The 27,644-nt window shown below is 44.0% G+C and overlaps 1 protein-coding gene across 1 annotated transcript; it reads left to right on the plus strand.

The window, feature by feature from the left end:
* The first annotated feature begins 502 nt into the window (after positions 1-502).
* LOC138662374 (ficolin-1-A-like) lies at positions 503-26,234 on the plus strand. The gene is made up of 10 exons (XM_069747913.1): positions 503-691; positions 1,546-1,659; positions 1,973-2,017; positions 2,099-2,152; positions 15,473-15,508; positions 18,924-18,968; positions 20,987-21,114; positions 21,387-21,516; positions 22,603-22,737; positions 24,800-26,234. Exons 1-10 carry the CDS (start codon positions 601-603, stop codon positions 25,060-25,062), a joined length of 1,041 nt encoding a protein of 346 aa, XP_069604014.1. The 5' UTR covers positions 503-600; the 3' UTR covers positions 25,063-26,234.
* Positions 26,235-27,644: the final 1,410 nt, after the last annotated feature.

The following is a 27,644-nucleotide window of genomic DNA, read 5'->3' on the forward strand; positions in this document are numbered from 1 at the left end:
AAGTTGGGATCTTGGGGTGGGTTTGCATCTTTTGAAATCTATAAGGACCCCCTCGAAGTTTTGGGACTTGACTTGGCGCTGCTTCCATGTGTGTGTGAGGGACAATCTGAAGTGTAGGAGCTCTGAGACCAGGAATTTCTTGCCTCTCTACTTGCCCAAAAATATTCCTAATGTGCTTTTACAGGGCGGCTTGTGGGTGGATTTGTGCCAGCTACTTCAGAATGATTAGTGAGGATATGTCTACTTTAAATTCTAAGTAGCACTTCAGAAAGAAAGTACATAAAAGGTAACTTACTAATATTGTGCTTGTTTAATTGGAAATTCTCAATAAAATGTTTCCAAAATCCCAAACATTTACTCTGATATTTTGTAACAGGTCTATGCCCCCAAAACTCCAATAACACAACCTTCACCCTGTGCTGGGTAAATACACTGGAATCAGCCATTGGCTGCGTCACCTTAGAATATCACTTTCTCTTTAATGATTAGGGGTCAGCCAGACATTACGGGAAATGTGATGCATATTGGGACACCGTTTGCAGCCAGGTTGAAGATACATAAGCTCTGCATAGATCAGTGGCTGAGAGACAGAAAACAACCATGAAAGGGTTATCACAATATATACTGTGCATTATCAGCGGACTCTTCATCTTGTCTTATCAGAAATGTGAAGCAGAAGCCTCATGTCCAGGTAAAACACCTATATCTTCTTTTAATATATTCATGTATATAACAAGGGAAATGATATATAAAGATAGAGAGTGATATACATAGATGTGAGATAGATATTAGATAAATAGATGGGTAGATAGATATGTTAGAGATATGAGATGAAAAAAAATAAAATGTGCATAAAATATCTTAAAGCATGTCACATGAATATAACAATCTGATAAGACTTTTTCTGATATTTAACTTAATATATTTACTAATTATTATTATCTTCTCTGTGAATTCCTATCAAGTCTAACACCTCTCTGTATTCCCTCTTACTTCTCTCTTGTGGATATGTCATAAATGTATGTCTGACATACCCCTATGGCCTATGCCCATCTGGGACATTGAGGGTATGTGCACACGTCAGGTTTTTTTCCTGACAAAATCCGGAGAATTCTGGCAGAAAATCGCGTTTTTTTCCACGCGGATTTATCGCGGTTTTTGCGCGGATTTTTTGCGGATTTTTAGCGTTTTTTTTTTTTTTCCCTGAAAGTCATTTTGGCTTAGAAATCCGCAAAAAATCCGCAAAAAGAATGAGCATGTCCATTTTTTTTGCGGAATGCGTTTTTTTTGCGGTAAAAAACGCATCCATCTGAACAAAAAATCCGGAATGCATTCTAAATGATAGGATGCATATTTTTAGCATTTTTGATGCGGAATTATAGCGTTTTTATAGCGAAATTCCGCAAAAAAAAAACGCTAAAAATCCGGACGTGTGCACATCGCTTTATGGCATATCCACAGGACAGAAGAAAAAGTGAGTGGAGAGAGTTCCTATGGTTATGCCATAAATGTCCAAGATGAGAATGATCTCCTTTCTCTCTTTAGAAGTGAAGATTGTAGAAGTTGGGGATTCCAAGCAGCTAACTGTCCTGCAAGGATGTCCTGGATTTCCAGGCATACCGGGTCCACCCGGACCACAGGGACCCGTTGGAATGAAAGGTATTCTGATCCAATAGAGGAACGCTTGTAATCTAGGGATGCTTGCCTTTCTACGTTTTCTATACCTTTTCATATCTTTGCATTACAGAACCCTATGGTCATCTAAGTTTGGATCAATAGAACCACAATGGATCTGTGCCATAAAATGCAGCCATGATTCGACCGGAGATTGCATCATACATGTTGTATTATACGTGGATAGAACCACGTATAATACAACATGTATTATACATTACACGGTACCAAGATATATATCTTTCCTGTATTATACGTGGGGAAGCAGTAACCTTTCATATGGATTCTTTTTATTTAGGATTTCCAGGGATTCCTGGATATCCAGGCCCGGTGGGAACGAAAGGTATGAAAAAAAAGAATGAAAAAAGAGACAATTGGTTTGGTTTTGGTTTTATAGGTCTAATGATTTTTGTTTTACACTAAGGTGACTCAGGGGCCCCTGGTCCACAAGGGATGCCCGGACTCCCAGGAAAACAAGGTAATAAAAATGTATATCAATTTGTGAACAATACTACCTCCAAATATAGTGAATACTCTGATGACATGATCTTGGGCAATACCTCACAGTTATTACATCACTTTGTATAGCACAGCTAATCAGCAGTGTCCATCATTGTCTTTATACAAGTGGAGGCAGGGAATGCAGCAGCCATTTTATGGTGAATCTGGATAGTGAGAGGATGTCAGAGCTCACAGTGCAGCCATAGACATAGAAGTCACAAAAGACTAAAGAAACTGTACAAATAGCAAAGAAGATTAATGTGTAAGAAAAAGAGAATAATAAAGATTTAATTAACATATATACTTGAGTATAAGCTGTCCCAAGTATAAGCTGAGGCATCTAATTTTACCACAAAAACCTGGGAAAACATATTTCCTCGAGCATAAGCCGGGTATACATTGTCCTCTCATCTCTATCCGGGTATGCATGACTCCTCATACTTATTCTGTTATGCATGGCTCCTCATCCCCATCTTGGTCTGCATGGCCCCCTCATCCCCATCCTGGTCTGCATGGCTCCTCATCCCTATCCTGGTATGCATCGCTCCTCATCACTATTCTGGTGTGCATGGCCCCCTCATCCCTATCCTGGTATGCATGGCTCCTCATCCCTATCCTGGTGTGCATGGCTCCTCATCCCTATCCTTGTATGCATGGCCATCTCATCCCTATCCTGGTATGCACAGCCTTTTCATCCCTATCCTGGTATGCATGGCTCCTCATCCCTATCCTTGTATTCATGGCCATCTCATCCCTATCCTGATATGCACGGCCTTTTCATCCCTATCCTGGTATGCATGACTCCTCATCTCTATCCTTGTATGCATGGCCATCTCATCCCTATCCTGGTATGTATAGCCATCTCATCCCTATCTTTGTATGCATGACTCCTCATCCCCTATCCTGGTATGCATGGCCCCTTCATCCCTATCCTTGTATGCATGGCCCCCTCATCCCTATCCTGGTATGCATGGCTCCTCATCGTTATCCTGCTGTGCATGGCCCCCTCATCCCTATCCTGGTCTGCTTGTCTCCTCATCCCTATCCTGGTATGCATAGCTCTTCATCCCAATCCTGGTCTGCATGGCCTCCTCATCCCTATCCTTGTATGCATGGCTCCTTATCCATATCCTGGTATGCATGGTCCCCATCAAAAAACGTAAAAAAAATAAACCATCCTACTTACCTTGCTGCGCTCCTTTGTAGCATCTTGTTCCGGTGCCAGCAGCTGATTTATGCTTGTAAGCAGCGCATGGCAGTGACCAGCTGCCGGAATACTCACTGCTCTCCACACCAGGACTATGTGCGTGGAGGGCAGTGAATATTCTTTTCTCTTTAGCAGGGGTTAGCCGCAGCAGAAGTCTCCTGCCTCTTCTGACCCGCTGCTCCTCCACTGAGGTTCCCCCTCCATCTTTTGGGACCCTCACTCCAGTATAATATGAGGGGGACATTTTCAGCACAAAAAAATGTGGTCATCATCCAATTACACATGACCGTATATATTGAGGTCACTTGATTAAGACTGACTTCACATTGAAGTGCTTGAAAGAGGTTGGTTACAGTCCTAAGAGGAAGCAGAGTACTGTAGACATCTTTTCACAGCATTTGGAGGCTTTGGATAATTTCGATTCATGGTGAACTGATTTGCTGCAGAGGATAATTGAATTTCCTGGCAACATCTGTTAAATTCAGATTTCAAAAGATTTGCTGCTCTAGTAGCCATCTATCACAGAGAGGAGGAGGATCCTTTTCCTGGCCCCTTCAACACAGTTGGATAAATTTCCTAGATGAATATACTGTTCCCAGGGCTGCCACTAGGAATTTCGGGGCCCCATACTGGCAACATTTTTGAGGCCCCCTTGAGACTCCCCCCAGGCTCCACCCCAGCCCCGCCTCCACCCCTCGAACTGTCCACAGCCCCACCGCTCTCTCTTGGAAAAACTGCACTTCTCACCTATCACACATTAACAGTTCCCATCACCAGATCACACATATAACAGCAGCTTTTGTTTTGGCCAAAAGATTTTTCTAATCTGCCACCACGACACGGTAGACTCTTTTGGCCGGGCCCTACGCTACTGTACCCTATTACAAATGTGTTAAAATATGAAATACAATTTAGGTATATTTTTATTTTTCAATTTTTAAAATGACCAATAATATCACATACAAGGGACAAATACCACCACACCATAACCAGACACCATATTACCACCACAGTGACCGAATAATACCACATACAAGGAACAAATATCTCCGCATCATGTCCAAATCACATATTACCACCACATGGTGGTCAATAAAAGCACATACAGGGAACAAATGCCACCACACCATGACCAGACCACATATTACCACCACAGTGACCGAATAATAGCACATACAAGGGACAAATACCACCGCACCATGACCAGACCACATATTACCACCACATAGTGACTGAATACTGCAATACTGATCATTAATAAAAAAAAAACCATGATACTAATATCACCATATGAGCCATTATACACAGGAGATCTGTACTTAGTATGCAGTGTCCGTGTACAGGTAACACACTGACTCACCAGTGACATCTCTAGATGAAGTCCTTCAGCCTCGCTTTCCATCTTCCTCCAGCACAGACCGCCATCACGTCTTCCAGCCAGGACTTGTCTCTGCAGGAAATAACACAGTTATCTAGAGCTCCTCTTGCAGAACACATTGCTTAATTTTTTCCACAACTTCTACACTACACCAGATGAAGAAAAAAAGGCGACATAGTATCATTCTAAACAGTAACAGGACGGCCCCTCATTTAAAACAGTATCCTCAAAAAATAAAATAAATACATCACTGCAGTAATAATATCCCTTAATTAGCCCCTATGGTAATAATATCCCCCATCCTGGCCTGTGTATCTCATGCCTGGCTCCAGCCATATGTTCTCACATTCTGCCCCATATGATCTCCCCATCTGTCCCATTGATATAGAAATTTGGGTTGGATAAATCTATCCCGTGTGTGCTGTGGCCGTTCCCAATAAGACTGAGTATTTTGAGCGCTCATCAAGAATGAGTCTGTACACGATTGTGACAGGAAAGCATTCCATCAATACTGATCCTTTATTTCCTGATACATAGTTTTATAATTGCAAATAGAAAGGAGTGGTTAGGGGTGGTTAGTTAATTAACATATTGTCTAGCTCCTCTGTTATTGGTTATCTGAATATATATGGAATATTGTGATTAATGCACATATGACTGCTGATTAAACAACTAAAATGAAGTTCTCTGCATCTGGGACAAAGTTGAGACAACTCATCAGCACTTAATACATCTGGAGTTCTTCTGCTTTTTGGGTGGAAAACACCGAACTGTCTGTCTGGCTTATATCAGTTTATGTCAGCCATTTTAAGCAATTGATTATAGTGTATATAGATATATTTGCGTTTATATGAGTATATATGATTATAGAGGAGTATACATGCAAGTGAGATCTACATTATATACATATTTCTATCACAAGCCCCCCTTAGATATCACTTGCCCTAAACCTAGCCTCCTGTCCCAAAGCGCTGCAACTCTTTTGTGCTGCCGACGAACTGACGCAAGCCTAGGGCCTACGCCCTACACCGTACAGACTTTTCGCAAATGGGCGATCAGGAGATCTTTCCCTAACGGGGGTTAGTTGCAATCAGTCTCTTAGTCAATAGCATGTGTAGTGTATTCTTTATCAGGAAGGTCATCTATTCGGTCAGGCAGGGCATCCACAACATCATTCTGGCTTGGGTGTCATCTTCTGGTAGGGGAGCGTTCATGCGATGCGTGGATCCAAGTGGGTCTTCCCTCCAGCTTCACAGAGGTTGGTGTCATCAGCGGCACTTGGACAGGACCATCAGATCTGAGATCGAGTGGTGTTCTCCTTACAAACTTTTTTCACCAACACCCAGTCTCCTGGCTTCAAGGAGTGCGTACCGGACACTGAATCTGGATCTGGCAATGAAGAAAAAACTCGAGAATGGATGTTAGCAAGTTTCTTGGTGAGTTCAATTACATAAGCAGACAAACTATCATATTACATAGTCAGCTGCTGAGGGAAGAATACCCCTAACCTGGGACTAGACCCAAACAAAATTTCATATGGTGACAGCTTTTCTGAGCCTCTGGGAGTGTGCCTGACACTAAATAGTGTGATTGGGAGTGTCTCATGCCATGATTTGTTTGTTTCTTGAGCAACTTTCAACATCCTGTTCTTAAGTGTCCCATTCAGTCTTTCCACTTTCTCACTACTCTGGGGACTGTAGGGAGTGTGTAGGCCTAAGTCTGACCCTACTGCTGACCAGATCTCCCGTGTGAGATTTGCTGTGATTGCGGGTCCCTGGTCACTGCCTATCACTTCTGGGACCCCATATCTGCGTATCTCATCTCTGAGGGTAGTCTCTTTGCAGTAGTCTTTGCTGACTGGTTCCTCACTGGGAAAAACTTCTGGCCATCCTGAGAACACGTCCACGACCACAAGGGCATATTCAAAACCTCCACTTGGCGGCATCTGGATGTGGTCTATCTGGATCCTCTGGAAGGGGTACAGCAGGCTGGCAAGATGATGTGTGGGAACTTTCTTCATTCTTCCAGGGTTGCATTTGCCGCAGGTCAGACAGCTGCTAGTGAACTTGGCTGTTAGGGTGGAGATCCCTGGAGCGATCCAGTAAGCACCAATCAGATCATTCATCTGTGTCTTTGATCTGTGTGTGGGCCCATGTGCCCACTGGACCACCATTGGATACATGCTTCGGGATAAACAGGGTTTGTAGTCCATTGTGTATACCCTTCCTTCTTCATGTGTTGCTCCATTCCGCATCCAACATTCCTTCTTGTCCTTTTTTAGGGCATGCTCTTGCAGCTTTTTGAGCGGATCCCAGGATGTCATCTGGTCAGGTTTCTTGTCTTCAGTCGTCATGTAGTAGCCGTCCGGCTCTACGACCTCTCCCACTTCTCCATTTTGCCTTCCTTTGGCTGCTATATCCGCCATGTTGTTACCCCATGCCTCTACTGTGTTCAATTTTCCATGTGCTTTGACTTTTAGTACTGCCACCATTTTTTGGAAGTTGGAGTGCATCCAGCAGGTCCTTGATGGCTCCATGATGCTTCACGGTTGTTCTGCTTGCTGTGATGAGGTCTCTTGCAGTCCAGACGGGTCCAGAGTCGTGTGCTATGCAATGCGAGTACCTTGAATCGGTGTATATGTTCGCAGTTTTGCCTTCTGCAATCTGGCAGGCCTTCGTCAGCGCTATCAGTTCTGCTTCCAGAGCTGACAGACTAGGCGGCAGACTTCTGGACCACAGGATCTCTTGATTGCTGGTCTCTGCACATCCTATCTGGAATCTTCCTTCATCATCTGCAAATCTGGAACCATCCACGTAGAGGATCAACTCTGGTTTGGTCAGTGGCTCTTCTGCCACCTTAGGTAGTCCTGCTGTTTCCTGTTGAAAGATGCTGAAGCAATCATGGTCATCCGTCCGGAGCAAATCCAGATCCCTGCGGAAGGTATCATGCAGATTTTGATCAGAATTTTGATCTGAGGGTCCATATCTGTATCCCCCCCTTAGGAGTGGGAGTAGAGTGGACGGGTTGAGGACTGTGCATCTGGAGATGGTGACATTGTCGGGCAGGAGTAGAGAGCACTGGAGGCGAAGATGCTTGGCGGTGGAGAGATGTTTTGGCTGGGTTTGGTTGAGGATTGCTGAGATGTCATGCAGGAGGGGGCTTCCCTTGCAACTGGATCCAAGCAAGCTGAAAATTAGCCCAAAGGTCTCGGCCTTCCCCCTGAAGCTGCGTCAGGACTCCAGTAGCAAGGCCTTCTTTTTTCATCAGGTAGAGACGGAATGGCTTCTCGTAGTCAGGTAAGCCTAGTGCTGGCACTGAGACTACAGAGTCTTTTAACTTCTTGAACGAGCTGAAGGCCGCATCTGTCAGGAGGAACGGGGTTATGTTGACACAGTCATACAGAGGCTGCATTAGGACTGAAGCATCAGGGATCCAGTCTCTGCAATACGAAACTAGACCAAGGAAGGCCTGTAGCGCCTTTGGAGTTGTTGGAAGAACCATCTTCTCCACTGTGGTCTTCCGGTTATCTGTCAGATGTGAGCAATACAGTGTTTCTGGAACGTAACTCACTTCAGACACCACTGGACTTGGTTCTTTGAGACCTTGCAATGCTGCTCCGCCAGGTAGAGTAGGAGAGACAAGGAATGGGCTTTACACGTGCACAAAGGAGTAGACTGTCCACATATTGTAGCAGGGTTACTTCTGTATGTTCTGTGACCCAGTTGGTAAGGACTGTGGACATTGCTTTGCTGAATTGTGAAGGGCTGTTCTAAGCCCGCTGTGGCATAACTGTCCATGTGTGCTGTCCCCCCTGGTGCGTTAAGGCAAACAGGTACTGGTCTTCTGGATGAAGTGAACACTGGAGAAAGCATTAACCAGGTCGGTCACTGTGAACACTTTTGCTGTGGAAGGCACCTTTTGAGAGCAGAGTGTGGGGATTCGGCACAATTGGAGTTTCAAACACCGTGGCGTCATTCACGTCTCTCAGGTCATGTACCATTTTGAACTTGGCTGACTCTCCTTGCGGGGTATTGCAAGGTGATGTGCAAGGAACAATGATTCCTATTTCCAGGTAGACCTTCAGTTGGTCAGAGGCAGCTTGACTCTAGGCCTGGCCTGGGCCTTACGAGGGTACGGGGTACCTGGCTTGAGTGACAGCTGTACTGGGGCAACTTGAGGTTTTCCCATGTCCTGGGGTCCCTTAGACCATGGACTCTCTGGTACTACGTACAGTACCTCCTTGGGTAGGCCTCATCGGTTGTTTTGAGGTTCTTGTAGGGCCGCCAGCATGACCATGATTCCTCTTAGGTCAGGGATGAAGAAAGTGTCATGGTCCCATCTTCCTGGAACACTGTGGTTGCCTTCAGCTTCTGCAGTAGGTCTGCTCCCAGCAGGTTGAGTGGCAGGTTCTTGACACCACAAACTGGGACAGGATAGAGTGTCCTGGCTGAGTGCACACGCTCAGAGGCTTTGTAAGCTGAGAATGTCTGACTTGACCATCAATGCCCATGCGAGACACAGAGGATTCTGATAGGCAGGTGGGGTCAGCGAGTTCCGCAGGTCTCATCACACTTCTGGCTGCACCGGTGTGCAGAAGAAAAGATCTGACAATGCCATCCACTTTCAGGGCAATTTGAGGTATTGGTCCTGCAGACGGAGTTTCACATGTCAGGAGTGTAGTGTCTTGCAGACCTGGCTTGCTTGCCCCTGTCCTATGGATGGGGTACTTCACTGCCTTCTGTACTTCTTCCTTGACCTGTTTCTCTGGACCAACTCTTGGGTTGCATGGGTGCTCTGCACTGGTTCCAGAAATGGCCAAACTTGTCATAGATGTAACACTTGACACTTCCTCTGTCTTTGAAGGGTGGTTGCGCTTCCAGGTCAGTGGTCAAAATGAGAAGGGCTGTCTTCTGCACTCCTGGTTGGGACTCAATCCCTTTGGCTACTGTGGACAACGGCATGATGGACACTGTAGCGGCAGCTGGGTCCGGCCTGCTGATTGAAGCTGCGGTGGTAAGATGGGGCCTGCAGGGGCATCCGTGGCGAGGCCCGGGGGTGCCATGAGACCGGTGGCTGCATCCAACCCAAGGTCTTGGGGCATTACAGGGTCTGCGGCCGCATCTGCCATTACTTCTTCCCTCTGCTTTGATGTAGCTTCTCCCCTTTGCTAACCTTATTGAGGTTGGTGTCTCCTCTCCGGAGTCTGCAGCGGTTCTTCCGGTGTGTCGTTCGGCACTTTGCAGCGTCTTCACCTCTGGCTCCCTTTTCGGCGTTTTCAGCAGCACGGCACCCGTTTCCTTCTTCGCGCTTTTTGTGGCGCTATAATGGCAGCAGTTTTGGCGACAATTGGCAATAAACAGTCTCCCAGGTGCACATAACCCGTTTTGCTGGGTCAGTCCACTGCTATTGACCTGTTCTCGGGCCTAGCCACTATCAGTGGTTTCCTGATTGGCTGTCTCAGTCCATGCACAAAGGCCTGTGCCAAAATTTTCGTGTGTATCTGGTGATGAATGGTGAAGCCCAAGTCCTGGAATACTTGCATTACTCTGCCATGAAACTTCTTTACAGACTCTGTCTTGTCTTGGCTCATGTCATGTAAGCTGAGGGCTTGTCCTGCCAATCTGCCTTTGGCTCACACTCTGAGCTGTTCAATTAGCTGTGGCCCTGACTCCCAAGCGTGTACATCTAATACTGCTGGAAGTTTGAATTGTTCCTTCATGATTGGCCAGAGTGCATCACCTGTTTTTCAGTTCCATTTGTGGCCCAGAGATCATTCCAGGTGGCTATATATGTTTGCTGGTTCTGCTACATTCTTCAGTAAAATGGCATGGGATGCATCCCTGGGTCTGGAAGATTGTCACCTGACTTGAAGTGCACATAGTGTAATGGTGGTGCCTCTATCTGCCCCTGCATTCTTGATGCCTGTGGGTTTCTTTTCCTGGTACTGGGCAGCATGTATGATGTTCCCTCTTCATCTTCATCAGAGGAATACTTGTGATAGCGTGTGCTGGGGTCATACACTGGCTGATTTTGCACTTAGAAGTTGCCTTTTTGTGTGAGGATGTCTCCCCCCTTGCTGAAGCTGTGGTGGACTAGGCTTATAGCTCTATGTTGATGTGAATGTAGGCAGCTCTGACCGGTGCTGAAGTTGCAGATTATCAACAGATGATGAGTCCTCCCCCCTCTGCACCCAGGGCTGAGCTGTCTGCTGCCTGATGTGTCTGTATCTTGGGGGGTGCCTTCTACTGGGGGAGTGTGAAACAGGAAGAGATACATGGTGCAGAGGAAGAGAAGGAGGTAGAGATGTAAAGTGCGCAGAAGGCGGGACGTGCGGAGGTGAAGAGTGAGGGAGGGGAGCTGATAGAGCAAAAGACGGGTGTTTTAGAGAAGGGGGAGAGAGAGAGAAGGAGGCAAAGGGTGTGGTGAAAGAAGGAGGAGGTGTGGATTGTGATGTAGAAGGAGGGAGGAGAACAGAGGGAGGAGAAGATGGGAGGTGTGGAAGGGAGAGAGAAGGAGGAGAAGAGAGGGGTGGAGATGGGTGTGGAGAAGGAAGAGCAGGAGGAGATAGGTGTGGTGGGGGAGTGAAGAAGGAGGAGAGAAGGAGGGTGAGTGAAGGAGGAAAGAGGTGTGGAGAAGGAGAAGGAGGAGTAGATGTGTAGAGGAGATAGAGAGGGAGAGAGAGAGGACAAGAGAGTGAGAGAGGAGAAGGAGGAGAGAAAGAGTGACAGAGAAAAAGGAGGATAGAGAGAAGAAAGATGGAGGAGAAAGACAAGAAGAAAATTCCCTTCTTCTGCCTGAGACTGTGTGGTCAGAGCAACAGCGCCATCTCCATGTACAAAGGTTGGGCGGGGCGCACCACATACTGTGCAAAAACTCCCTATACCATGGAATCTGGTGAGAGCATGGGGAGTTGCTGATGGCTTAATACCTTTCCCCATTTTATATACATAAAAATCACTTCCTGGTTTGCTCACATATCTCTCTGTACCACCTAAACGATGTAAGCTCTGCTGCTACTGTATACCATGTATCAGCATTGAGCAATGTAACATCAGCTAACTTCCCTAATTTTCATTTCTACGTCATGCCATTCTGCAGCTTGAATTCTGCCGTTCTGATGAATTTCACATACTTATACCTTCTAAAATTCTTCACGTACTTAACACCTTCGTGTTCTGCCACTATCTCAAGGGCCGTTTTCTCATCAGGAAGTAAAAGACCCTCCTGTTTCTTGGCCACCTTATTTCCCATTGCAAAAAGAAAAAAAAAACCACAACAAAAAACTTCAAACAAATGGATATATAAAAACACAAAAAAAATAATAAAATAAAAAAAAGAAAGGAACACTTCCAAAAATTGGTGCAATATGTTGAAATCAAAACATAAAAAAAACATCAAAAACTCGGTACACGATCCAAAACTCAGGATCTTTACAGAAAAGGAAAAAAAAACCCTTTTAAACAAAAAAGTGAAGAGGCAGAAAAGAAAAGAAACTTTGAAAAACTTTTAAAAAAAAACTTTAACAACTTCAAAATGCAACAAAAAACCAGAAAATTAAACTAAATTAAAACGGCTTCTCTTCTCCCCCCTTTTAACTTTTTTTTTCTGTACTCTGCGCTGAAATGCAGTCAGACACACTTCCCCTTTTTATCAGCAGCTGCTGTTTTACCAAAAATCACGTATGTCGCATCAAAAATGATAGATATCATTTAGTTTCACCTCTTCAAATAAATGTTATACCATAGCCATATATACGCAAAAATAGGAAACTTAGAAAAAGGAAAAAAAAAACATATGACTGTGTGATTTACAATGGATATATCTCTGCTTGCGGCGTGGAAAAGGAAAAAAAAAGAGGAAGAGAAAAAAAACTTCTCTATACAATTATATGCTCTTAAAGCAGCAACATGTGACTCGAACCAAACAGATACAGACGTCCGAGAGATGCCATTTAATTATTCTGTGACAAGTGCAGGTTGCGCTGGGAACAGACTACTGCCAATCGCACTGAGCACACCTGTGCCCGGGCCGCCTGAGTGAAAAACACAGCAGGCGGGATATCTACCACCCCGGTCCGTCATCTTAACTGGATAGCCGGCACTACGGGAATCTGCAGTAGCCCTCTAAGTTATCACTACCCGTGTGCCTGGATATGGAGCCACCTGCCCCGGAACTACCTGTTCCTCCTATGCACGGGAATCCTGCAATAACTTATCGAGTGATTTGACCTCCTGCGGTCTGTTACCCAGCAACCACAAACAGTCACTGTTCCTTGCTTCTCCCGGATCTACACAAACACAGAACACAAACACGGCACACAGCAGACACCTTGATCCCAGGGATTTGGGTACAGGCTTTGGACTTTTTACACTACCTGGGAATGCGGTGGTGACCACACCTGACCAGCAAGAGGTATAGACCCGGACTGGGCACAGGGGACTTTCAGGTAAGATGATAACATTTTCTTACCTTACTTATGGAGCTGCGCAGTCTCATCCCGTGAACCAAGGCCGTGGCCAACACCTCCGTCTCTCCGGTCAGCGGGGTCGCTGTGTGTTTCATCCATGCCCCACGTTGGGTGCCATTTGATATAGAAATTTGGGTTGGATAAATCTATCCCGTGTGTGCTGTGGCCGTTCCCAATAAGACTGAGTATTTTGAGCGCTCATCAAGAATGAGTCTGTACACGATTGTGACAGGAAAGCATTCCATCAATACTGATCCTTTATTTCCTGATACATAGTTTTATAATTGCAAATAGAAAGGAGTGGTTAGGGGTGGTTAGTTAATTAACATATTGTCTAGCTCCTCTGTTATTGGTTATCTGAATATATATGGAATATTGTGATTAATGGACATATGACTGCTGATTAAACAACTAAAATGAAGTTCTCTGCATCTGGGACAAAGTTGAGACAACTCATCAGCACTTAATACATCTGGAGTTCTTCTGCTTTTTGGGTGGAAAACACCGAACTGTCTGTCTGGCTTATATCAGTTTATGTCAGCCATTTTAAGCAATTGATTATAGTGTATATAGATATATTTGCGTTTATATGAGTATATATGATTATAGAGGAGTATACATGCAAGTGAGATCTACATGATATACATATTTCTATCACACCGTGATCCTGCCCTATCTGTCCCATGATCCTGACCTATCTGTCCAATGATCCTGCCGCCCCATCTGTCTCCATCGTATCCATCCTGCCCCATCTGTCTCGATCCTGCCCCACCTGTCTCCATCCTGCCCCATCTGTTTCCATCCTGCCCGTCTCCATCCTGCCCTATATTCCTGCCCCATTTGTCTCCATCTTGCCCCATGTCTCCATACTGACCCATGTCTCCATCCTGCCCCACATCCCTGCCCCATCTGTCTCCATCCTGCCCCATATTCCTGCCCCATTTGTCTCCATCCTTCCCTATATTCCTGACCCATGTCTCCATCCTGCCCCATCTGTCTCCATCCCGCCCCATTTTTCTCCATCCTGCCCCATTTATCTCCATCCTGCCCCATTTGTCTCCATCCTGCCCCATTTGTCTCCATCCTGCCCCATGTCTCCATCCTGCCCCATGTCTCCATCCAGCCCCATTTGTCTCCATCCTGCCCCCTTGTCACACATTCTACCCCCTGTGTCACACATTCTACCCCCTGTGTCACACATTCTGCCCGTGTTTGCATTCCTGCCCCGTGTCTCACATTCCTGCCCCCTATGTTTTAATTCCTGCCCCCTGTGTTTTAATTCCTGCCCCCTGTGTTGTAATTCCTGCCCCATGTCTCACATTCCTGCCCCCTGTGTTTTAATTCCTGCCCCGTGTCTCACATTCCTGCCCCCTGTGTTTTAATTCCTGCACCGTGTCTCACATTCCTGCCCCCGTGTCTCCATCAAGCCCCTGTGTCTCCCATCCTGCCCTCTTATCTTTATCATGCCCCGGGCTTGCCGCATTCAATAAAAAAATTTAAAAAAACCCTTTCTCCTTACCTGGCCGGGTCCAGTGCCAACGTCCATCGCAGGCATTTCAGCATGGAGTCGCCGGCGAATGACGTCCGTGCTCACTGATGTCGCTGCCAGCCTCCGATTGGCTGGTGGCTTTAACTGTTGCCTTGCGAGCCCGGACGGGCCCGCAAGCAACAGAGGACACTGAACCTGCGTCTCAGACGCAGGTTCAGTGTACTGCCTGAAGCCTGCCGCTGGGGCCGGGGCCCGATGGGCAGATGAGATGGGACCCGATGCGGGCCCCCTTTGCCCACCGGGCCCCATACGCCAGTCACGGCTGTAATGCCCTGATGGCGGCCCTGACTGTTCCACATAAATATATGCATATATGTCCGGTCTTTACTTTAAATTGTCCAGTTACTTCATCTTGTGGCCGGGCATTCCAGAGTTTGACTGTCCTACTGTAAAGAAACATTTGCTATATTAATAATGGAAGGTTCTTTTCTTCATATCTCATGATTGATAAGTGTCTTTAGATATAGATCTAGGACAAGTTTATTTTGCAAAACAAATTTATTGGAGTTACCAGCCTTATGATATTGATGACCTATCCTTATATCAGATCTGTAGGGTTCTGACATTCAGCACTCACACCGGTCCACCGGTCATCGGTATCATAAGGTCGGACTACCCCTTAAAGTTCTATGACTTTTATAGTCTGGTATAAGCTGTGCATTGTGTAATACTTGTTTTTCTTTTCTTTTTGCACAGGAGATAATGGACTACCTGGGAAACCAGGTGAACCAGGTAAAGATGCTGGTTTTCATGTATATAAGGTACTGGTAGTGGGAAATGTCAGAATACTGAGGCTATGTGCACACGTAGCGGATTTTCCCATGTTTTTGACGCTGCGGATCTGCAGCAGTTTTCCATGCGTTTAACAGTAGCATGTTAACCTATGGAAAACCAAGTGTGCTGTGCACATGCTGTGGGAAAAAACGTGCGGGAATGCAGCATTGTTTTTTCCGCAGCATGTCAATTCTTTTGGCGGATCCGCAGCGTTTCTGCACCCATAGACTTGCATTGAGTCAGGCACATCCGCAGATGTAGGCTATGCCTGCTGCAGTGACAGTGATTGACACATTAGATAATGATGGGACAATAGTAGTCCCATCACCCGGCTAATGAGTTGAATGTAAAAAAAAAAAACACATACACACATATACAGTACATACAACATACAGTACATACAACATATGACATACTGAACATACTACATACAACATACAACAGTACATACAACATATGACACACAGTACATACAACAGTACATACAACATATGACACACAGTACATACAACAGTACATACAACATACAGTACATACAACATACAACATATGACATACAGTACATACAACATACAACAGTACATACAGCATATAACATACAGCACATATAACATTCAACATACAACAGTACATACAACATATAACATACAGTACACACAACATACAACAGTACATACAACATACAATATATAACATACAGCACATATAACATTCAACATACAACAGTACATACAACATACAATATATAACATACAGTACACATAACATACAACAGTACATACAGTACAACATACAGCAGTACATACAACATATGAAATACAGTACATACAACATACAGCAGTACATACAACATATAACATACAGCACATATAACATTCAACATACAACAGTACATATAACATACAACATATAACATACAGTACACACAACACACAACAGTACATACAACATATAACATGCAGCACATATAACATTCAACATACAACATATAACATACAGTACACACAACATACAACAGTACATACAGTACAACATACAACAGTACATACAACATATGACATACAGTACATACAACATCCAACAATACAACAGTACACACAACATATAACGTACAGTACATACAACATACAACAGTACACACGACATATGACATACAGTACATACAACAGTACGTACGACATATGACATACATTACATACAACATACAACACTACATGCAACATACAACATGTGACATACAGTATATACAACAGTACATACAACATATGACATACAGTACATACAACAGTACATACAACATACATTACATACAACAGTACATACAACATATGGTTCACATCTACCAGAACCGAAACGTTGCTGAGATGGGCTAATAAAAGTAGCTCCTGCTTTTTCTACTACTTAGGCTGGGTTCACATTGCGTTATGGTGGTACGTTTAACGGACTACGTTACACCGCGGCATAACGCGGTGTAACGTAGTCCGTTAACGCCGCCATAGACTGCAATGTCGGATGCATTGCTAGCGCACGCCCACAATGGGTGTGTGCTAGCGATGTGCTGTCATTGAGTGACGGACCCTGAGATGCGGGCTGCAGCGTTTCCGGGTCCGTCACCGCTAGCGCATATAGAGCTAGCAGATGCTCTATCTGCGCTAGCGCGATGCAAACGCTGGCACCTGCGTTACAGCAGCACATTAGCATATGTGCTGAACGGGCTGCTGCTAACGCAGTGTGAACCTAGCCTAATGGTGTGCTGCCTCTGTTTTTTTTATTCCTATGGATATATCTATCTGGCTACTTTCACACATCAGGTTTTTGCCGTCAGGCACGAATCCGGTTTTTCATGCACTTTTCCATTCAAATCATGCACATTTTCCGTTCTGGTTGGTCTCTCTCAAAAAACGGATCAGATACATCAGTTTTTCACTATTTGCAACGGATCCGTTTTTTCAAACATTTGCTGTATCCTGCCTGACGGAAGAAAACTGATGTGTGAAAGTAGCCTAACTATCCATATAGGGGATAGATAGATATATAGATAGATAGATAGATAGATAGATAGATAGATAGATAGATAGATAGATAGATAGATAGATAGATAGATCATAGATATGATAGATATGATAGATAGATAGGTAGAAGGAATGAGATAGATAGATAGATAGATAGATAGATAGATAGATAGATAGATAGATAGATAGATAGATAGATAGATAGAAGGAATGATCTACCTGTGTGGGTAATGGAGTGTGGGTTGGACAAATGTAAAAGAGGAGGTTGGACAAGAAATGACATCACAAGTCTTTTTTTTTGTTCAATAATACATCTTTATTTACCTTTCAAAAATGCATCAAAAAACGCATTAAAAAAAATCCGCAGGCAAATCTGCAACGTGTGCACATACCCAAACCCCTTCATGACCGGAGCTTTTTTCGCTTTTGCGTTTAGTTTTTCGCTCCCCTCCTTCCCAGAGCCATAACTTTTATTTTTCCGTCATTATGGCCATATGAGGGCTTATTTTTTGCGGGACGAGTTGTACTTTTGAACGACATCATTGGTTTTAGCATGTCATGTACTAGAAAACGGGAAAAAAATTCCAAGTGCGGTGAAATTGCAAAAAAAAGTGCAATCCCACACTTGTTTTTTGTTTGGCTTTTTTGCTAGGTTCACTAAATGCTAAAACAGACCTGTCATTGTTATTCTCCAGGTCATTATGAGTTCATAGACACCAAACATGTCTAGGTTCTCTTTTATCTAAGTGGTGAAGATAAATTCCAAAGTTTGCTCAAAAAAATAAAAATAATTGTGCAATATTCAGAGACCCGTAGCATCTCCATTTTTTGTGATCTGGGGTTGGGTGAGGGCTAATTTTTTGCCAGAATAGGCTGTGACAGCGGTGAGATCGGCCTATTCTGCCGTTCCCCTGTATAGCAGATTCTGCTTATGGTCTCCAAAAGGCAGTGATTACTCCCTACAGACTTCCTTGAGAAAGGCATAAGTTGCCAAAACGTTGGAAACTGTGATGTCTGTTGTTAATCGGCTGTTCTATAATAAATCTACCTTTTGAAAGTTGAAAAAGTTGAAGCTATTGTGGACCTTATTGAGTGCCGAAGGTTATTCTCTTTTTTGATTCATATTTATTCCTTCTGAGCACCTCCTTGCATCATAGAGTGCGCCATTTCTGACCTTAATATTATACGCCTAGTGGCAGCCATCAACAGGACATTGTGGTGTAGATGTGGGCGTTTGTAGGAACTTTTAACATAAAAATCATTCATAATTTAGATATTCATTAGGATCCTCCTTCTAAAATGTGAAATGGAGGGAAATGAAATCTATCTATCAGTAACACACAATTTCACACTTTCTCCAGGTGAAAAAGGTGACAAGGGCGGTTCTTGTCCTAAGGAATTTACTGGTAAGCACCGATGGCATCAGTTCCCAGGAAAGGACCGATTTACTGAGGAAAATGTGGCAGAATTATGGTGAAAATTGTTTCATAAATACTGCACACGTGCCATGTATTAATGGTGCCAACAGAGTCAATGTACTCTCTGTTGGGCATCATTTTCGGGTGTATGCGCCTCCTCGGGGTGGACGCTCAGGCATAGTAGATTGCATCTGGGTGTTTGCCGCCAGTAGGCGTATACGCCCGAAAATGATACATCTCAGATCGCACGATGACTCTGTTGGCACCATTATTGTCTATGGCCCCGTCAGAGCATACATCCGAATCCTGTTTTATGGGGGTCTGGACATAAGCCCCAATGGGACCACTGAAGGTGGGACAAAGCGCAGTGTGAAAGCATCCTAGCGGGAATGTCCAGCACTTCTGTGGACAGGTATCAATTACTTTTAAGCAACCTTTAGGCTTTAACAAACACTTTTCATAGTGGGAAAATGAGGACTTAAAATATTAAATGTATTAATGGTGTGCACCACATGTCTGACTCTGGTCTACAGTAGGGTATTATATTATTGCCAGGATTGGATGCTATGGGCAACAAAGAATGTTTTTGTTTTTAATATTAATAAATCTGCTCTATTAACTCAAGGTATTAAACATATACAGAACCGCCATTGTTGTATCGCTACACCACTTAGTGCCAGGGTAGCAGCGGGAGCACAGAGGGAGTGTGGCCCATTAGTGCTGCAGAGACAATGGCAGCGCAATGCCGGTTTCCCTGACAACCAGACCCCAAGCACAAAGTAGTGACATTGCACCCGCTGTGCTGAGACATCAGAGCTTAGATGCAGATGGAGTATGATTGAGGAGGGAGCAGATGGCCTCCTCTTCCATCACCGGGCCCCCAGATTAATGGGCCCCTTAGTGGATGCATGGTCTGCTGCCATTGGCAGTATGCCATTGACATAAAGGGGTTGTCCCGCCTTAGAGTCCAAAGTGTGCAGGCCGGCTAAACTTGCGCTGCCTCAATCAATACAAGTATCATAAGTGAGGCTGGACACGTCTAGTTAGCATGTGGCCGGGAGTATGGAAATCGCATACTTGCGGTCACATTACCTCTTGCTCCCATCACCGGGGAATCCTCACAGCGGGCAATGCGCGTACTGTGAGGATTTACAAGTCTGCAGTTACATAGAGTGCCTGCAGACTTGTACCCTAATGCCGGACAACCCTTTAAAGGAAACTCTTGTTTGTTTGTTTTTTTTTTTTTGTTTTTTTTTGGGGGGGGGGATGTTTTAGAGGATTTCTTTTCCTCCTAAAGGTTTTGGAAGAGGTTTTTCCTTAAACTTTTTTTTAGCAGCTCTCTGTTTGGTCAGCACTTAGATTTGGTGGGTATTCTATCAAGGTCTGCTTCAAAGAAGCAACATGCATTATTTTTTTCAAAAAAATTTGTGTTTCAAAACATCTTCAGAAAAAGACAAACGAGCATGCAACTCTTCATAAGAACTGCAATGTGGATTTCCCGTGGAAATTATTAGGAAGAGATTTGCAAGTGTTTTGTTGAGCAGTTTGGAGCGGATCCACTCAAAAATCTCTATGTGAACATAACCTAATCTCACATGTGGAATTTTTTGAGTATTTCTTTCTTTAAGAAGTTTTTAAAATCTGGTGGAAAAAAAGGTGCATGTCACTTCTTTGAAGCATCTTCTGATGTAAAATGCTTTGATCTGTTCTAATAGGAATGCTGCAAATAACACTTCAGGAAAAAAAAAATCCTCTATCAATCCCCCCAAAAGAGTGTTTCCTGCAGTGTTGTCTGCTCAATAGGGTAATTCCACATTCTGAGATCTTGCTCTACGTCATTCTGCAGGGCTTAAGAAGCATCACATCAGAAATCCTAAAGTTACGAAATCTCACCCCTGATCTTCACGGTCCTCTTTTTTCAGACATGCTGATTGCTATACAGTTCCCAACATATTAATGCTGCACACAAATAAGTACACTAACCTGTCTGTTCTTCTACTGTATAGGAGCAAAGAACTGTAAAGAGCTAAAGGACGGTGGCTTTCACCTGACAGGATGGTATACTATATACCCTGATGGCAGACGGCCTTTGGCAGTCCTGTGTGACATGGACACAGACGGGGGAGGCTGGATTGTAAGTTTCCCATACCTTATCTGTATATATGTACCCAATGTACATTTTTCAGGGACCCAAATTAGGGAAATAATGCTTTATAGCTACAATGCATTCCACATTTAAACTTCTTACAGGTTGAACTTTTACCCCGGGTAAAAGAAGACTTCTTTTCTCTCACGTTTGTCTGTACATTATCGTGATAGAACCATTCCCATGCCCAAAAGTCATCATAGCACATGTGGTTCTTTTTGACTCTTGCCTTCCCATCTAGCTGATCTCTGTTCTCACAGGTATTTCAGAGACGCATTGATGGATCGGTGGACTTTAATCGTGATTGGAACAGCTATCAGTGGGGGTTCGGTAGTCAGTTGAGTGAATTTTGGCTTGGAAATGAACATCTCCATCGCCTGACAAGCTCAGGTAACTCACCACGATTAGAGGATATGTCAGGGCGCTCAACAGCAGATTTGAAGGGTTTGTCCTGTAAAACACCCAGCCATCAACTGATCACCCATTGCTGTCATGGTACATGGTTCCAGTGGCTCTTTGCTCTGGTGAGCCAGATCCTGGGCAGTGTATCTCTACTTTGTAATACATATACTGTAGTTTAAATCACCCATTAAAATACTGACTTTATGGCTCAAAACCCAGTTTAAATAATTGCTAGATGCACATCTGACGCTCCTCTTTCCCCCTGATCATCTGTGGTGCTGACAGGTCCTGTCACGACCCAGTTGTCGGATGACCCAGGACCAGAATCTCCTTCCCTGTCCCTACCACTAGGGGTGCCCTAGCTCACCCTACTCCCCAGGATACTTCTGAAGGTGAAGATGCTGGGAACAACCACCCTTGCCTTATCTCCTGAATCAACCCTCCATCTGTTCTTCCCCCACCCAGGGAAGAGGGGCGATACTGTGCACTGCAGTACACCAACCCAACGAACAAGGCAACACAAACAAGGGTAAACTGAAAATGCCAAGCATACAAATATTCACTCACATATTACAGAGGAATGCACCGGGGAGTGGAGGATGGGGGAAAACCAAAGTAAGAGGAGGGAAGGGAATTATCATACTTACAAACCATGCAACAATCACAGATAACTCCTCCAAACTCCTCATATAAGCACCAAAACACCTCTCCTCCAAGCCATGCAGCATAAGCTATCTCTGACATTGGTTTGAATCAGGACCCAGATTATAAAGGGGATAGGAGTGGCTAACGGAGCTGAACTGGGAGCTCAGACTCCCAGAGTTCCCAATATGGCTGATTAACCCCTGTTCTGCCAAAATAAATAAACACCATTTAAAAAGAAGGAGAAGTGCTTCTTTTCAGGGCAGGAGTAGGAGCAATCAGACGCTGCGGTCTTCTGGCTCCTCTCTGTTGCGGCAACCCCATGACAGATCCACTGTTTGGTCTAGACATAAACTATTGGATTGTCGGGGAGGGGGATAAGACAAGCAAATTAACACTGGAACTTTACGTATTGGTGATCATTTCTTGCAGGATCCTATCAACTCCGCTTTGATTTGGAAGACTTTAAAGGCAATAGGACCTATGCCACATACAGTAATTTCAAGATTGATGGAGAGTCTGACCAGTTTACTCTGCGATATGGTTCATTCATCGGAGGAGAAGCAGGTATAAGCAGCTACTCTCCCCGTTCGCTTACACTTAAAGGGAATCTGTCACCTACTTTTTCGTATATAAGATGCGGCCACCGCCATTAGGGGCTTATCTACAGCATTCGGTAATGCTGTAGATAAGCCCACGATGTTACCTGAAAGATAAGAGAAACAATTTATATTATACTCATCTGGGGGGGTGGTCCGGTGCAGTCCGGTCCGATGGGTGTCATGGTTCGAGTCCAGCACCTCCCCATCTTCATGCGATGACGTCCCCTTCTTTGCTTCCTGTCGCGGCTCCGGCGCAGGCGTACTTTATTTGCCCAGATCGAAGTACTGCAGTGCGCAGGTGCCGGGCCTCTCTGACCTTTCCCGGCGCCTGCACACTGCAGTACTTTACTCTGCCCTCAACAGGGTAAATCAGTACGCCTGCGTAGGAGCTGCAAAACGAAGCAAGGAAGAGAACGTCATCGCATGAAGATGGGAGGCGCCAGACCCGGACCGCGATGCCCATCGACCGGACCGCCCCCCAGGTGAGTACAATATAAGTTGTTTCTCTTATCTTTCAGGTTACATCGGGGGCTTATCTACAGCATTACAGAATCCTGTAGATAAGCCCCTGAAAGCGGTGGCCGCATCTTATATACGAAAATGTAGGCGACAGATTCCCTTTAATGCAGCATTTTAGATAAAATGGGAGGGTTTGGTGATGATTATTTTAGAATTTGGAGCTGAAAACTATCAAGCTGCCTCTGGTTGTACATGGTTGTTACAACCCATGGGTGACATTGGTTTTCTTTAATGGTGTGGTTATTATGGTGTATATCAAAAGTAGAGAGGGATGTGGAATTAATTAAAGGGGTTTTCTTGTAAAGCCATGTACCTTATTAGCGCATACGGACATCATAGATTGGGGTTCCCTGCTTGCCTCCTCTATAAGTCAGAATGATAACCTCAAGTATACTTAGTCTTATAAAGATGATCATTGATCTGAATGGCTGCCGTTTAGTACTTCATATCCACCTGAAATGTCTGTTTAGCCAAAGCTGGCAAAGTCGTTTACTTGCTGGAGGTGGAGCCTGTGGCTATCAGGGATGTCAACACCATTAACAATCCCTATACTACCATCCATTCTGCAACAGGATGCTACCAATCCAGAACTGATCTGTTAATTAACTACCATCCCGAAAAAAGTTGCCTGTATAAATAATATAGAAGTCAGCCACACCTATTGATTTTTGGTGAGAACTGCAAACTATGTTACATTTATGGAGGGTCTTCCAAATCTCCGCTGATTAGAGATGAACATATCCTAGTTTGGAGGACCTGCCCTGTCCTGCTATCACAGAAAAACAGTTGATTTTTTCAGTCATCATGGAATGTTTAATTTCCCCTGTGGTGGCGCTGCAGGGGAAGTGAACACTTAACAACTGGTTTCTCCACAGATAACAGGTGATCACTTGGTCCCGGCAATGGATACTTATTAGTGATGAGCAAATATACGGTACTCGTTACTCGAGGTTTCTCGAGCATGCTCGGGGGTCCTCCGAGCATTTTTTAATGCTCGGAGTTTTCGTTTTTCTTGCCGCAGCTGAATGATTTACATCTGTTAGCCAGCATAAGTACATGTGGGGATTCCCTAGCAACCAGGCAACCCCCACATGTACTTATGCTGGCTAAGAAATGTAAATCATTCAGCTGCGGCAAGAAAAACTAAATCTCCGAGCACTAAAAAAATACTCGGAGGACTCCCAAGCGTGCTCGAGAAATCTCGAGTACCGAATATATTCGCTCATCACTAATACTTATGCGTGTAGGGAAATCTCAAGTAACGAGTATATTCGCTCATCACTAATACTTATACGTGTAGGGATTGTACAACGTGGAGAACCCCTCTAATACCACCAATAATTGGCCCACAATGGTCCCCACAATGACGTGGGAGTCTTAAATAAAAAATAAAAATTTTTTTTATATGGAACTGGAAGAATATCAAAACACCATATGTATTGTCCTGAGTGGAAGAATATTTGGTATTGTAATTTTTTATTTTGTGGTTTCTCTGGATTTTTCTCCAGGCAATTCATTAGAACAACAAAAGAACCAAGCCTTCTCCACCAGAGACCAGAACAATGACAAGTCTACTAAAGCAGGACAGAGTTGTGCTGAATACTTCAAGGGAGGCTGGTGGTTTGAATCTTGCCATCTCTCCCACCTGAACGGGGAATACGTGGAGGGTGAACACAATACCAAAGGAAAAGGGATCATCTGGTTCCATTTCAGAGGCAACTATTACTCCCTAAAGTCCTCGGAAATTAAATTTCGCCCTACTAAAAAATAGAAAGACCGCGGTCTGGAAAATGGGATCAGATTCCTGTTTGTCTCTGGACTAGTCAGTATGAGGGTGCTACAGACAGAGGTCCTCTATACATGGGAATATCAATATCATGACCCCTTAGATTGCTATTGAACATGATGTAGGCAGCTCCTTTGCCTTCCATATAGTCAGTGTGAAATTCTCACTATTTTTATCCTCTAATCACTGATTACAAGTGTTCAGGGCAATAAAAAGCCAGGTGTTAACTCTTCCATCTTGGGGGAATTTATGAAGTCTTTTTACTATGTCCCATGTGTGTCCCTCTCTCCTCCTTGTCCTTTAGCCAGTGAGGTTGATGGACACATTGGATTATATGAGAGCAGATGATTCAGAATAAATTGGTGAACTTGTAACAAATTGCAAAGAATATTTTCTTCTTTTCAAATGTTGACCAGACATTGATATCAGTATAATTTGTTCTTGCTTGCTTTTGTAATCATATGTACCACTTAGTCACTGTCATTGATTAGTGCCACTTATTACAGCAGACCTGTACTATGGCCTCCATACACATTAGACTACCGTTGGCCGGACTCTCCAATGTCAGCTTGGTTGACCAACAGTCTAATGTGTATAGGGCCTTCCTGACTCTCTCCAACAGATGATGTCTGGGGAGAGAAGGGTCCAGCCTATTGGGTTTTCAGCGGCTGATCCTTAAATTCTCTGGTAGATATGCTGCTGCCAAAGTCGTCTGGCAGCGGTTTTATAATAGAGAACATGGGAAGGCTCTGGTGTTGGGTCGGGGAAGGTAGCTGTCAGCTGGAACATCCTTTGGCCAACCTCTTTCTAATGAGTGTAGGGGCCTTGAACCCAGTTAAACATTACCACAGCACAACTATGGCCGATACAGTATATTGGTTAACTGAGTGTACGGACCGTGAAATATAAAAATAAACCCACTCACAAACACACTAAAATAAGAGGTCCCACTATGGGTAAAGTATCAAAGGATCAAAGTGCTGGGGTGCACGTCTGCAGGGGTGGACTATATATATCTACCTGCTGTGGCTAAACCACCACCTACATAATCCAGGCCCTGTTATAATAGGAAAGGCCACAGCTGACAACTGTATTAAGATAAATTGTAAAAAAAAAACCAGATAAATATTTTATAATAATAAACATCTGAAAACATCATCCATGCAATTATTTAATGTCTGGTGCAATATGTAGCCTCGAACATCAACCTTCTTGTGATAAGAAAAGTCCTGGAAGGCATCTTCCACCAAATCTCTCCACACTCCAAATTAATCTCTGCATCCTCTCTTACACATAGCCTCCCGTACCAACCTGAAGACATCCTGACCTATGATCTTGGCGGTGTCTTTTTTTTAGGGGTGGATAAAAACGTGATCGACCACAGTTTTGTGCACCTCTGACAAGAAGGACATCGCTTAAACGGAGGCCAGATGGGGTCCAGAGTAACCATGCTGCCTCATTACAGTGAATGGAACCCTCGTGGGTTTCTTCTGAATCACGTCACTCAGATATTTAGATTGAAAACCCCAAATAAGTGCTCAGTGTAGAGCACAGGATAAATATGATCCAAAATGTTATGTAAAATGTTCCCAAAGAAAGCTTCAAATCAATACACAAAAAAAGCAAGTCCCCACTCAGGTTCGTCATCTGTTAAAGGAAATATAGGGGCTTCCACATTACTGGTAGTACAAAGGCTCTGGAAAAGCTAAATGACTCCTCACCCCCGAAAAGAAATTCAGCAAATTCATCGCTCCCAAATCCAAGAGTACCTCTCCCTAAGATCACAGTTTGCCTAAGCCACTTTATTTTATTTTTTTAATAACTGCTATTTTTATTACATTTTACAAAATTTAACAATCAGAAATAAGACAAAACAATCACAATTTGGCTTACAAATTATAGAGAATCAGAAAGAATGGCGTACAATGAGAGTGAACTCTTGGAAGACGTTTCCCCCTTGTGGCATCTAAACATATGTTTCACCTGTCTTTCACTAGGGGGACTTGTCAGGGAGTCACAAAAACACTGAACTTTAGGAAGGCAAAGTTTGACCAGCTTAGAGATGCCCTTAATCTGGTAGACTGGGACAATATCCTCAGAAATAAGAATACAGATAATAAATGGGAAATGTTTAAGAACATCCTAAATAGGCAGTGTAAGCGGTTTATACCTTGTGGGAATAAAAGGACTAGAAATAGGAAAAACCCAATGTGGCTAAACAAAGAAGTAAGACAGGCAATTAACAGTAAAAAGAAAGCATTTGCACTACTAAAGCAGGATGGCACCATTGAAGCTCTAAAAAACTATAGGGAGAAAAATACTTTATCTAAAAAACTAATTAAAGCTGCCAAAAAGGAAACAGAGAAGCACATTGCTAAGGAGAGTAAAACTAATCCCAAACTGTTCTTCAACTATATCAATAGTAAAAGAATAAAAACTGAAAATGTAGGCCCCTTAAAAAATAGTGAGGAAAGAATGGTTGTAGATGACGAGGAAAAAGCTAACATATTAAACACCTTCTTCTCCACGGTATTCACGATGGAAAATGAAATGCTAGGTGAAATCCC

This window comes from Ranitomeya imitator, chromosome 2 (genome assembly GCF_032444005.1).
Source record: "Ranitomeya imitator isolate aRanImi1 chromosome 2, aRanImi1.pri, whole genome shotgun sequence".
In the NCBI taxonomy this organism is placed as follows: Eukaryota; Metazoa; Chordata; class Amphibia; order Anura; family Dendrobatidae; genus Ranitomeya; species Ranitomeya imitator.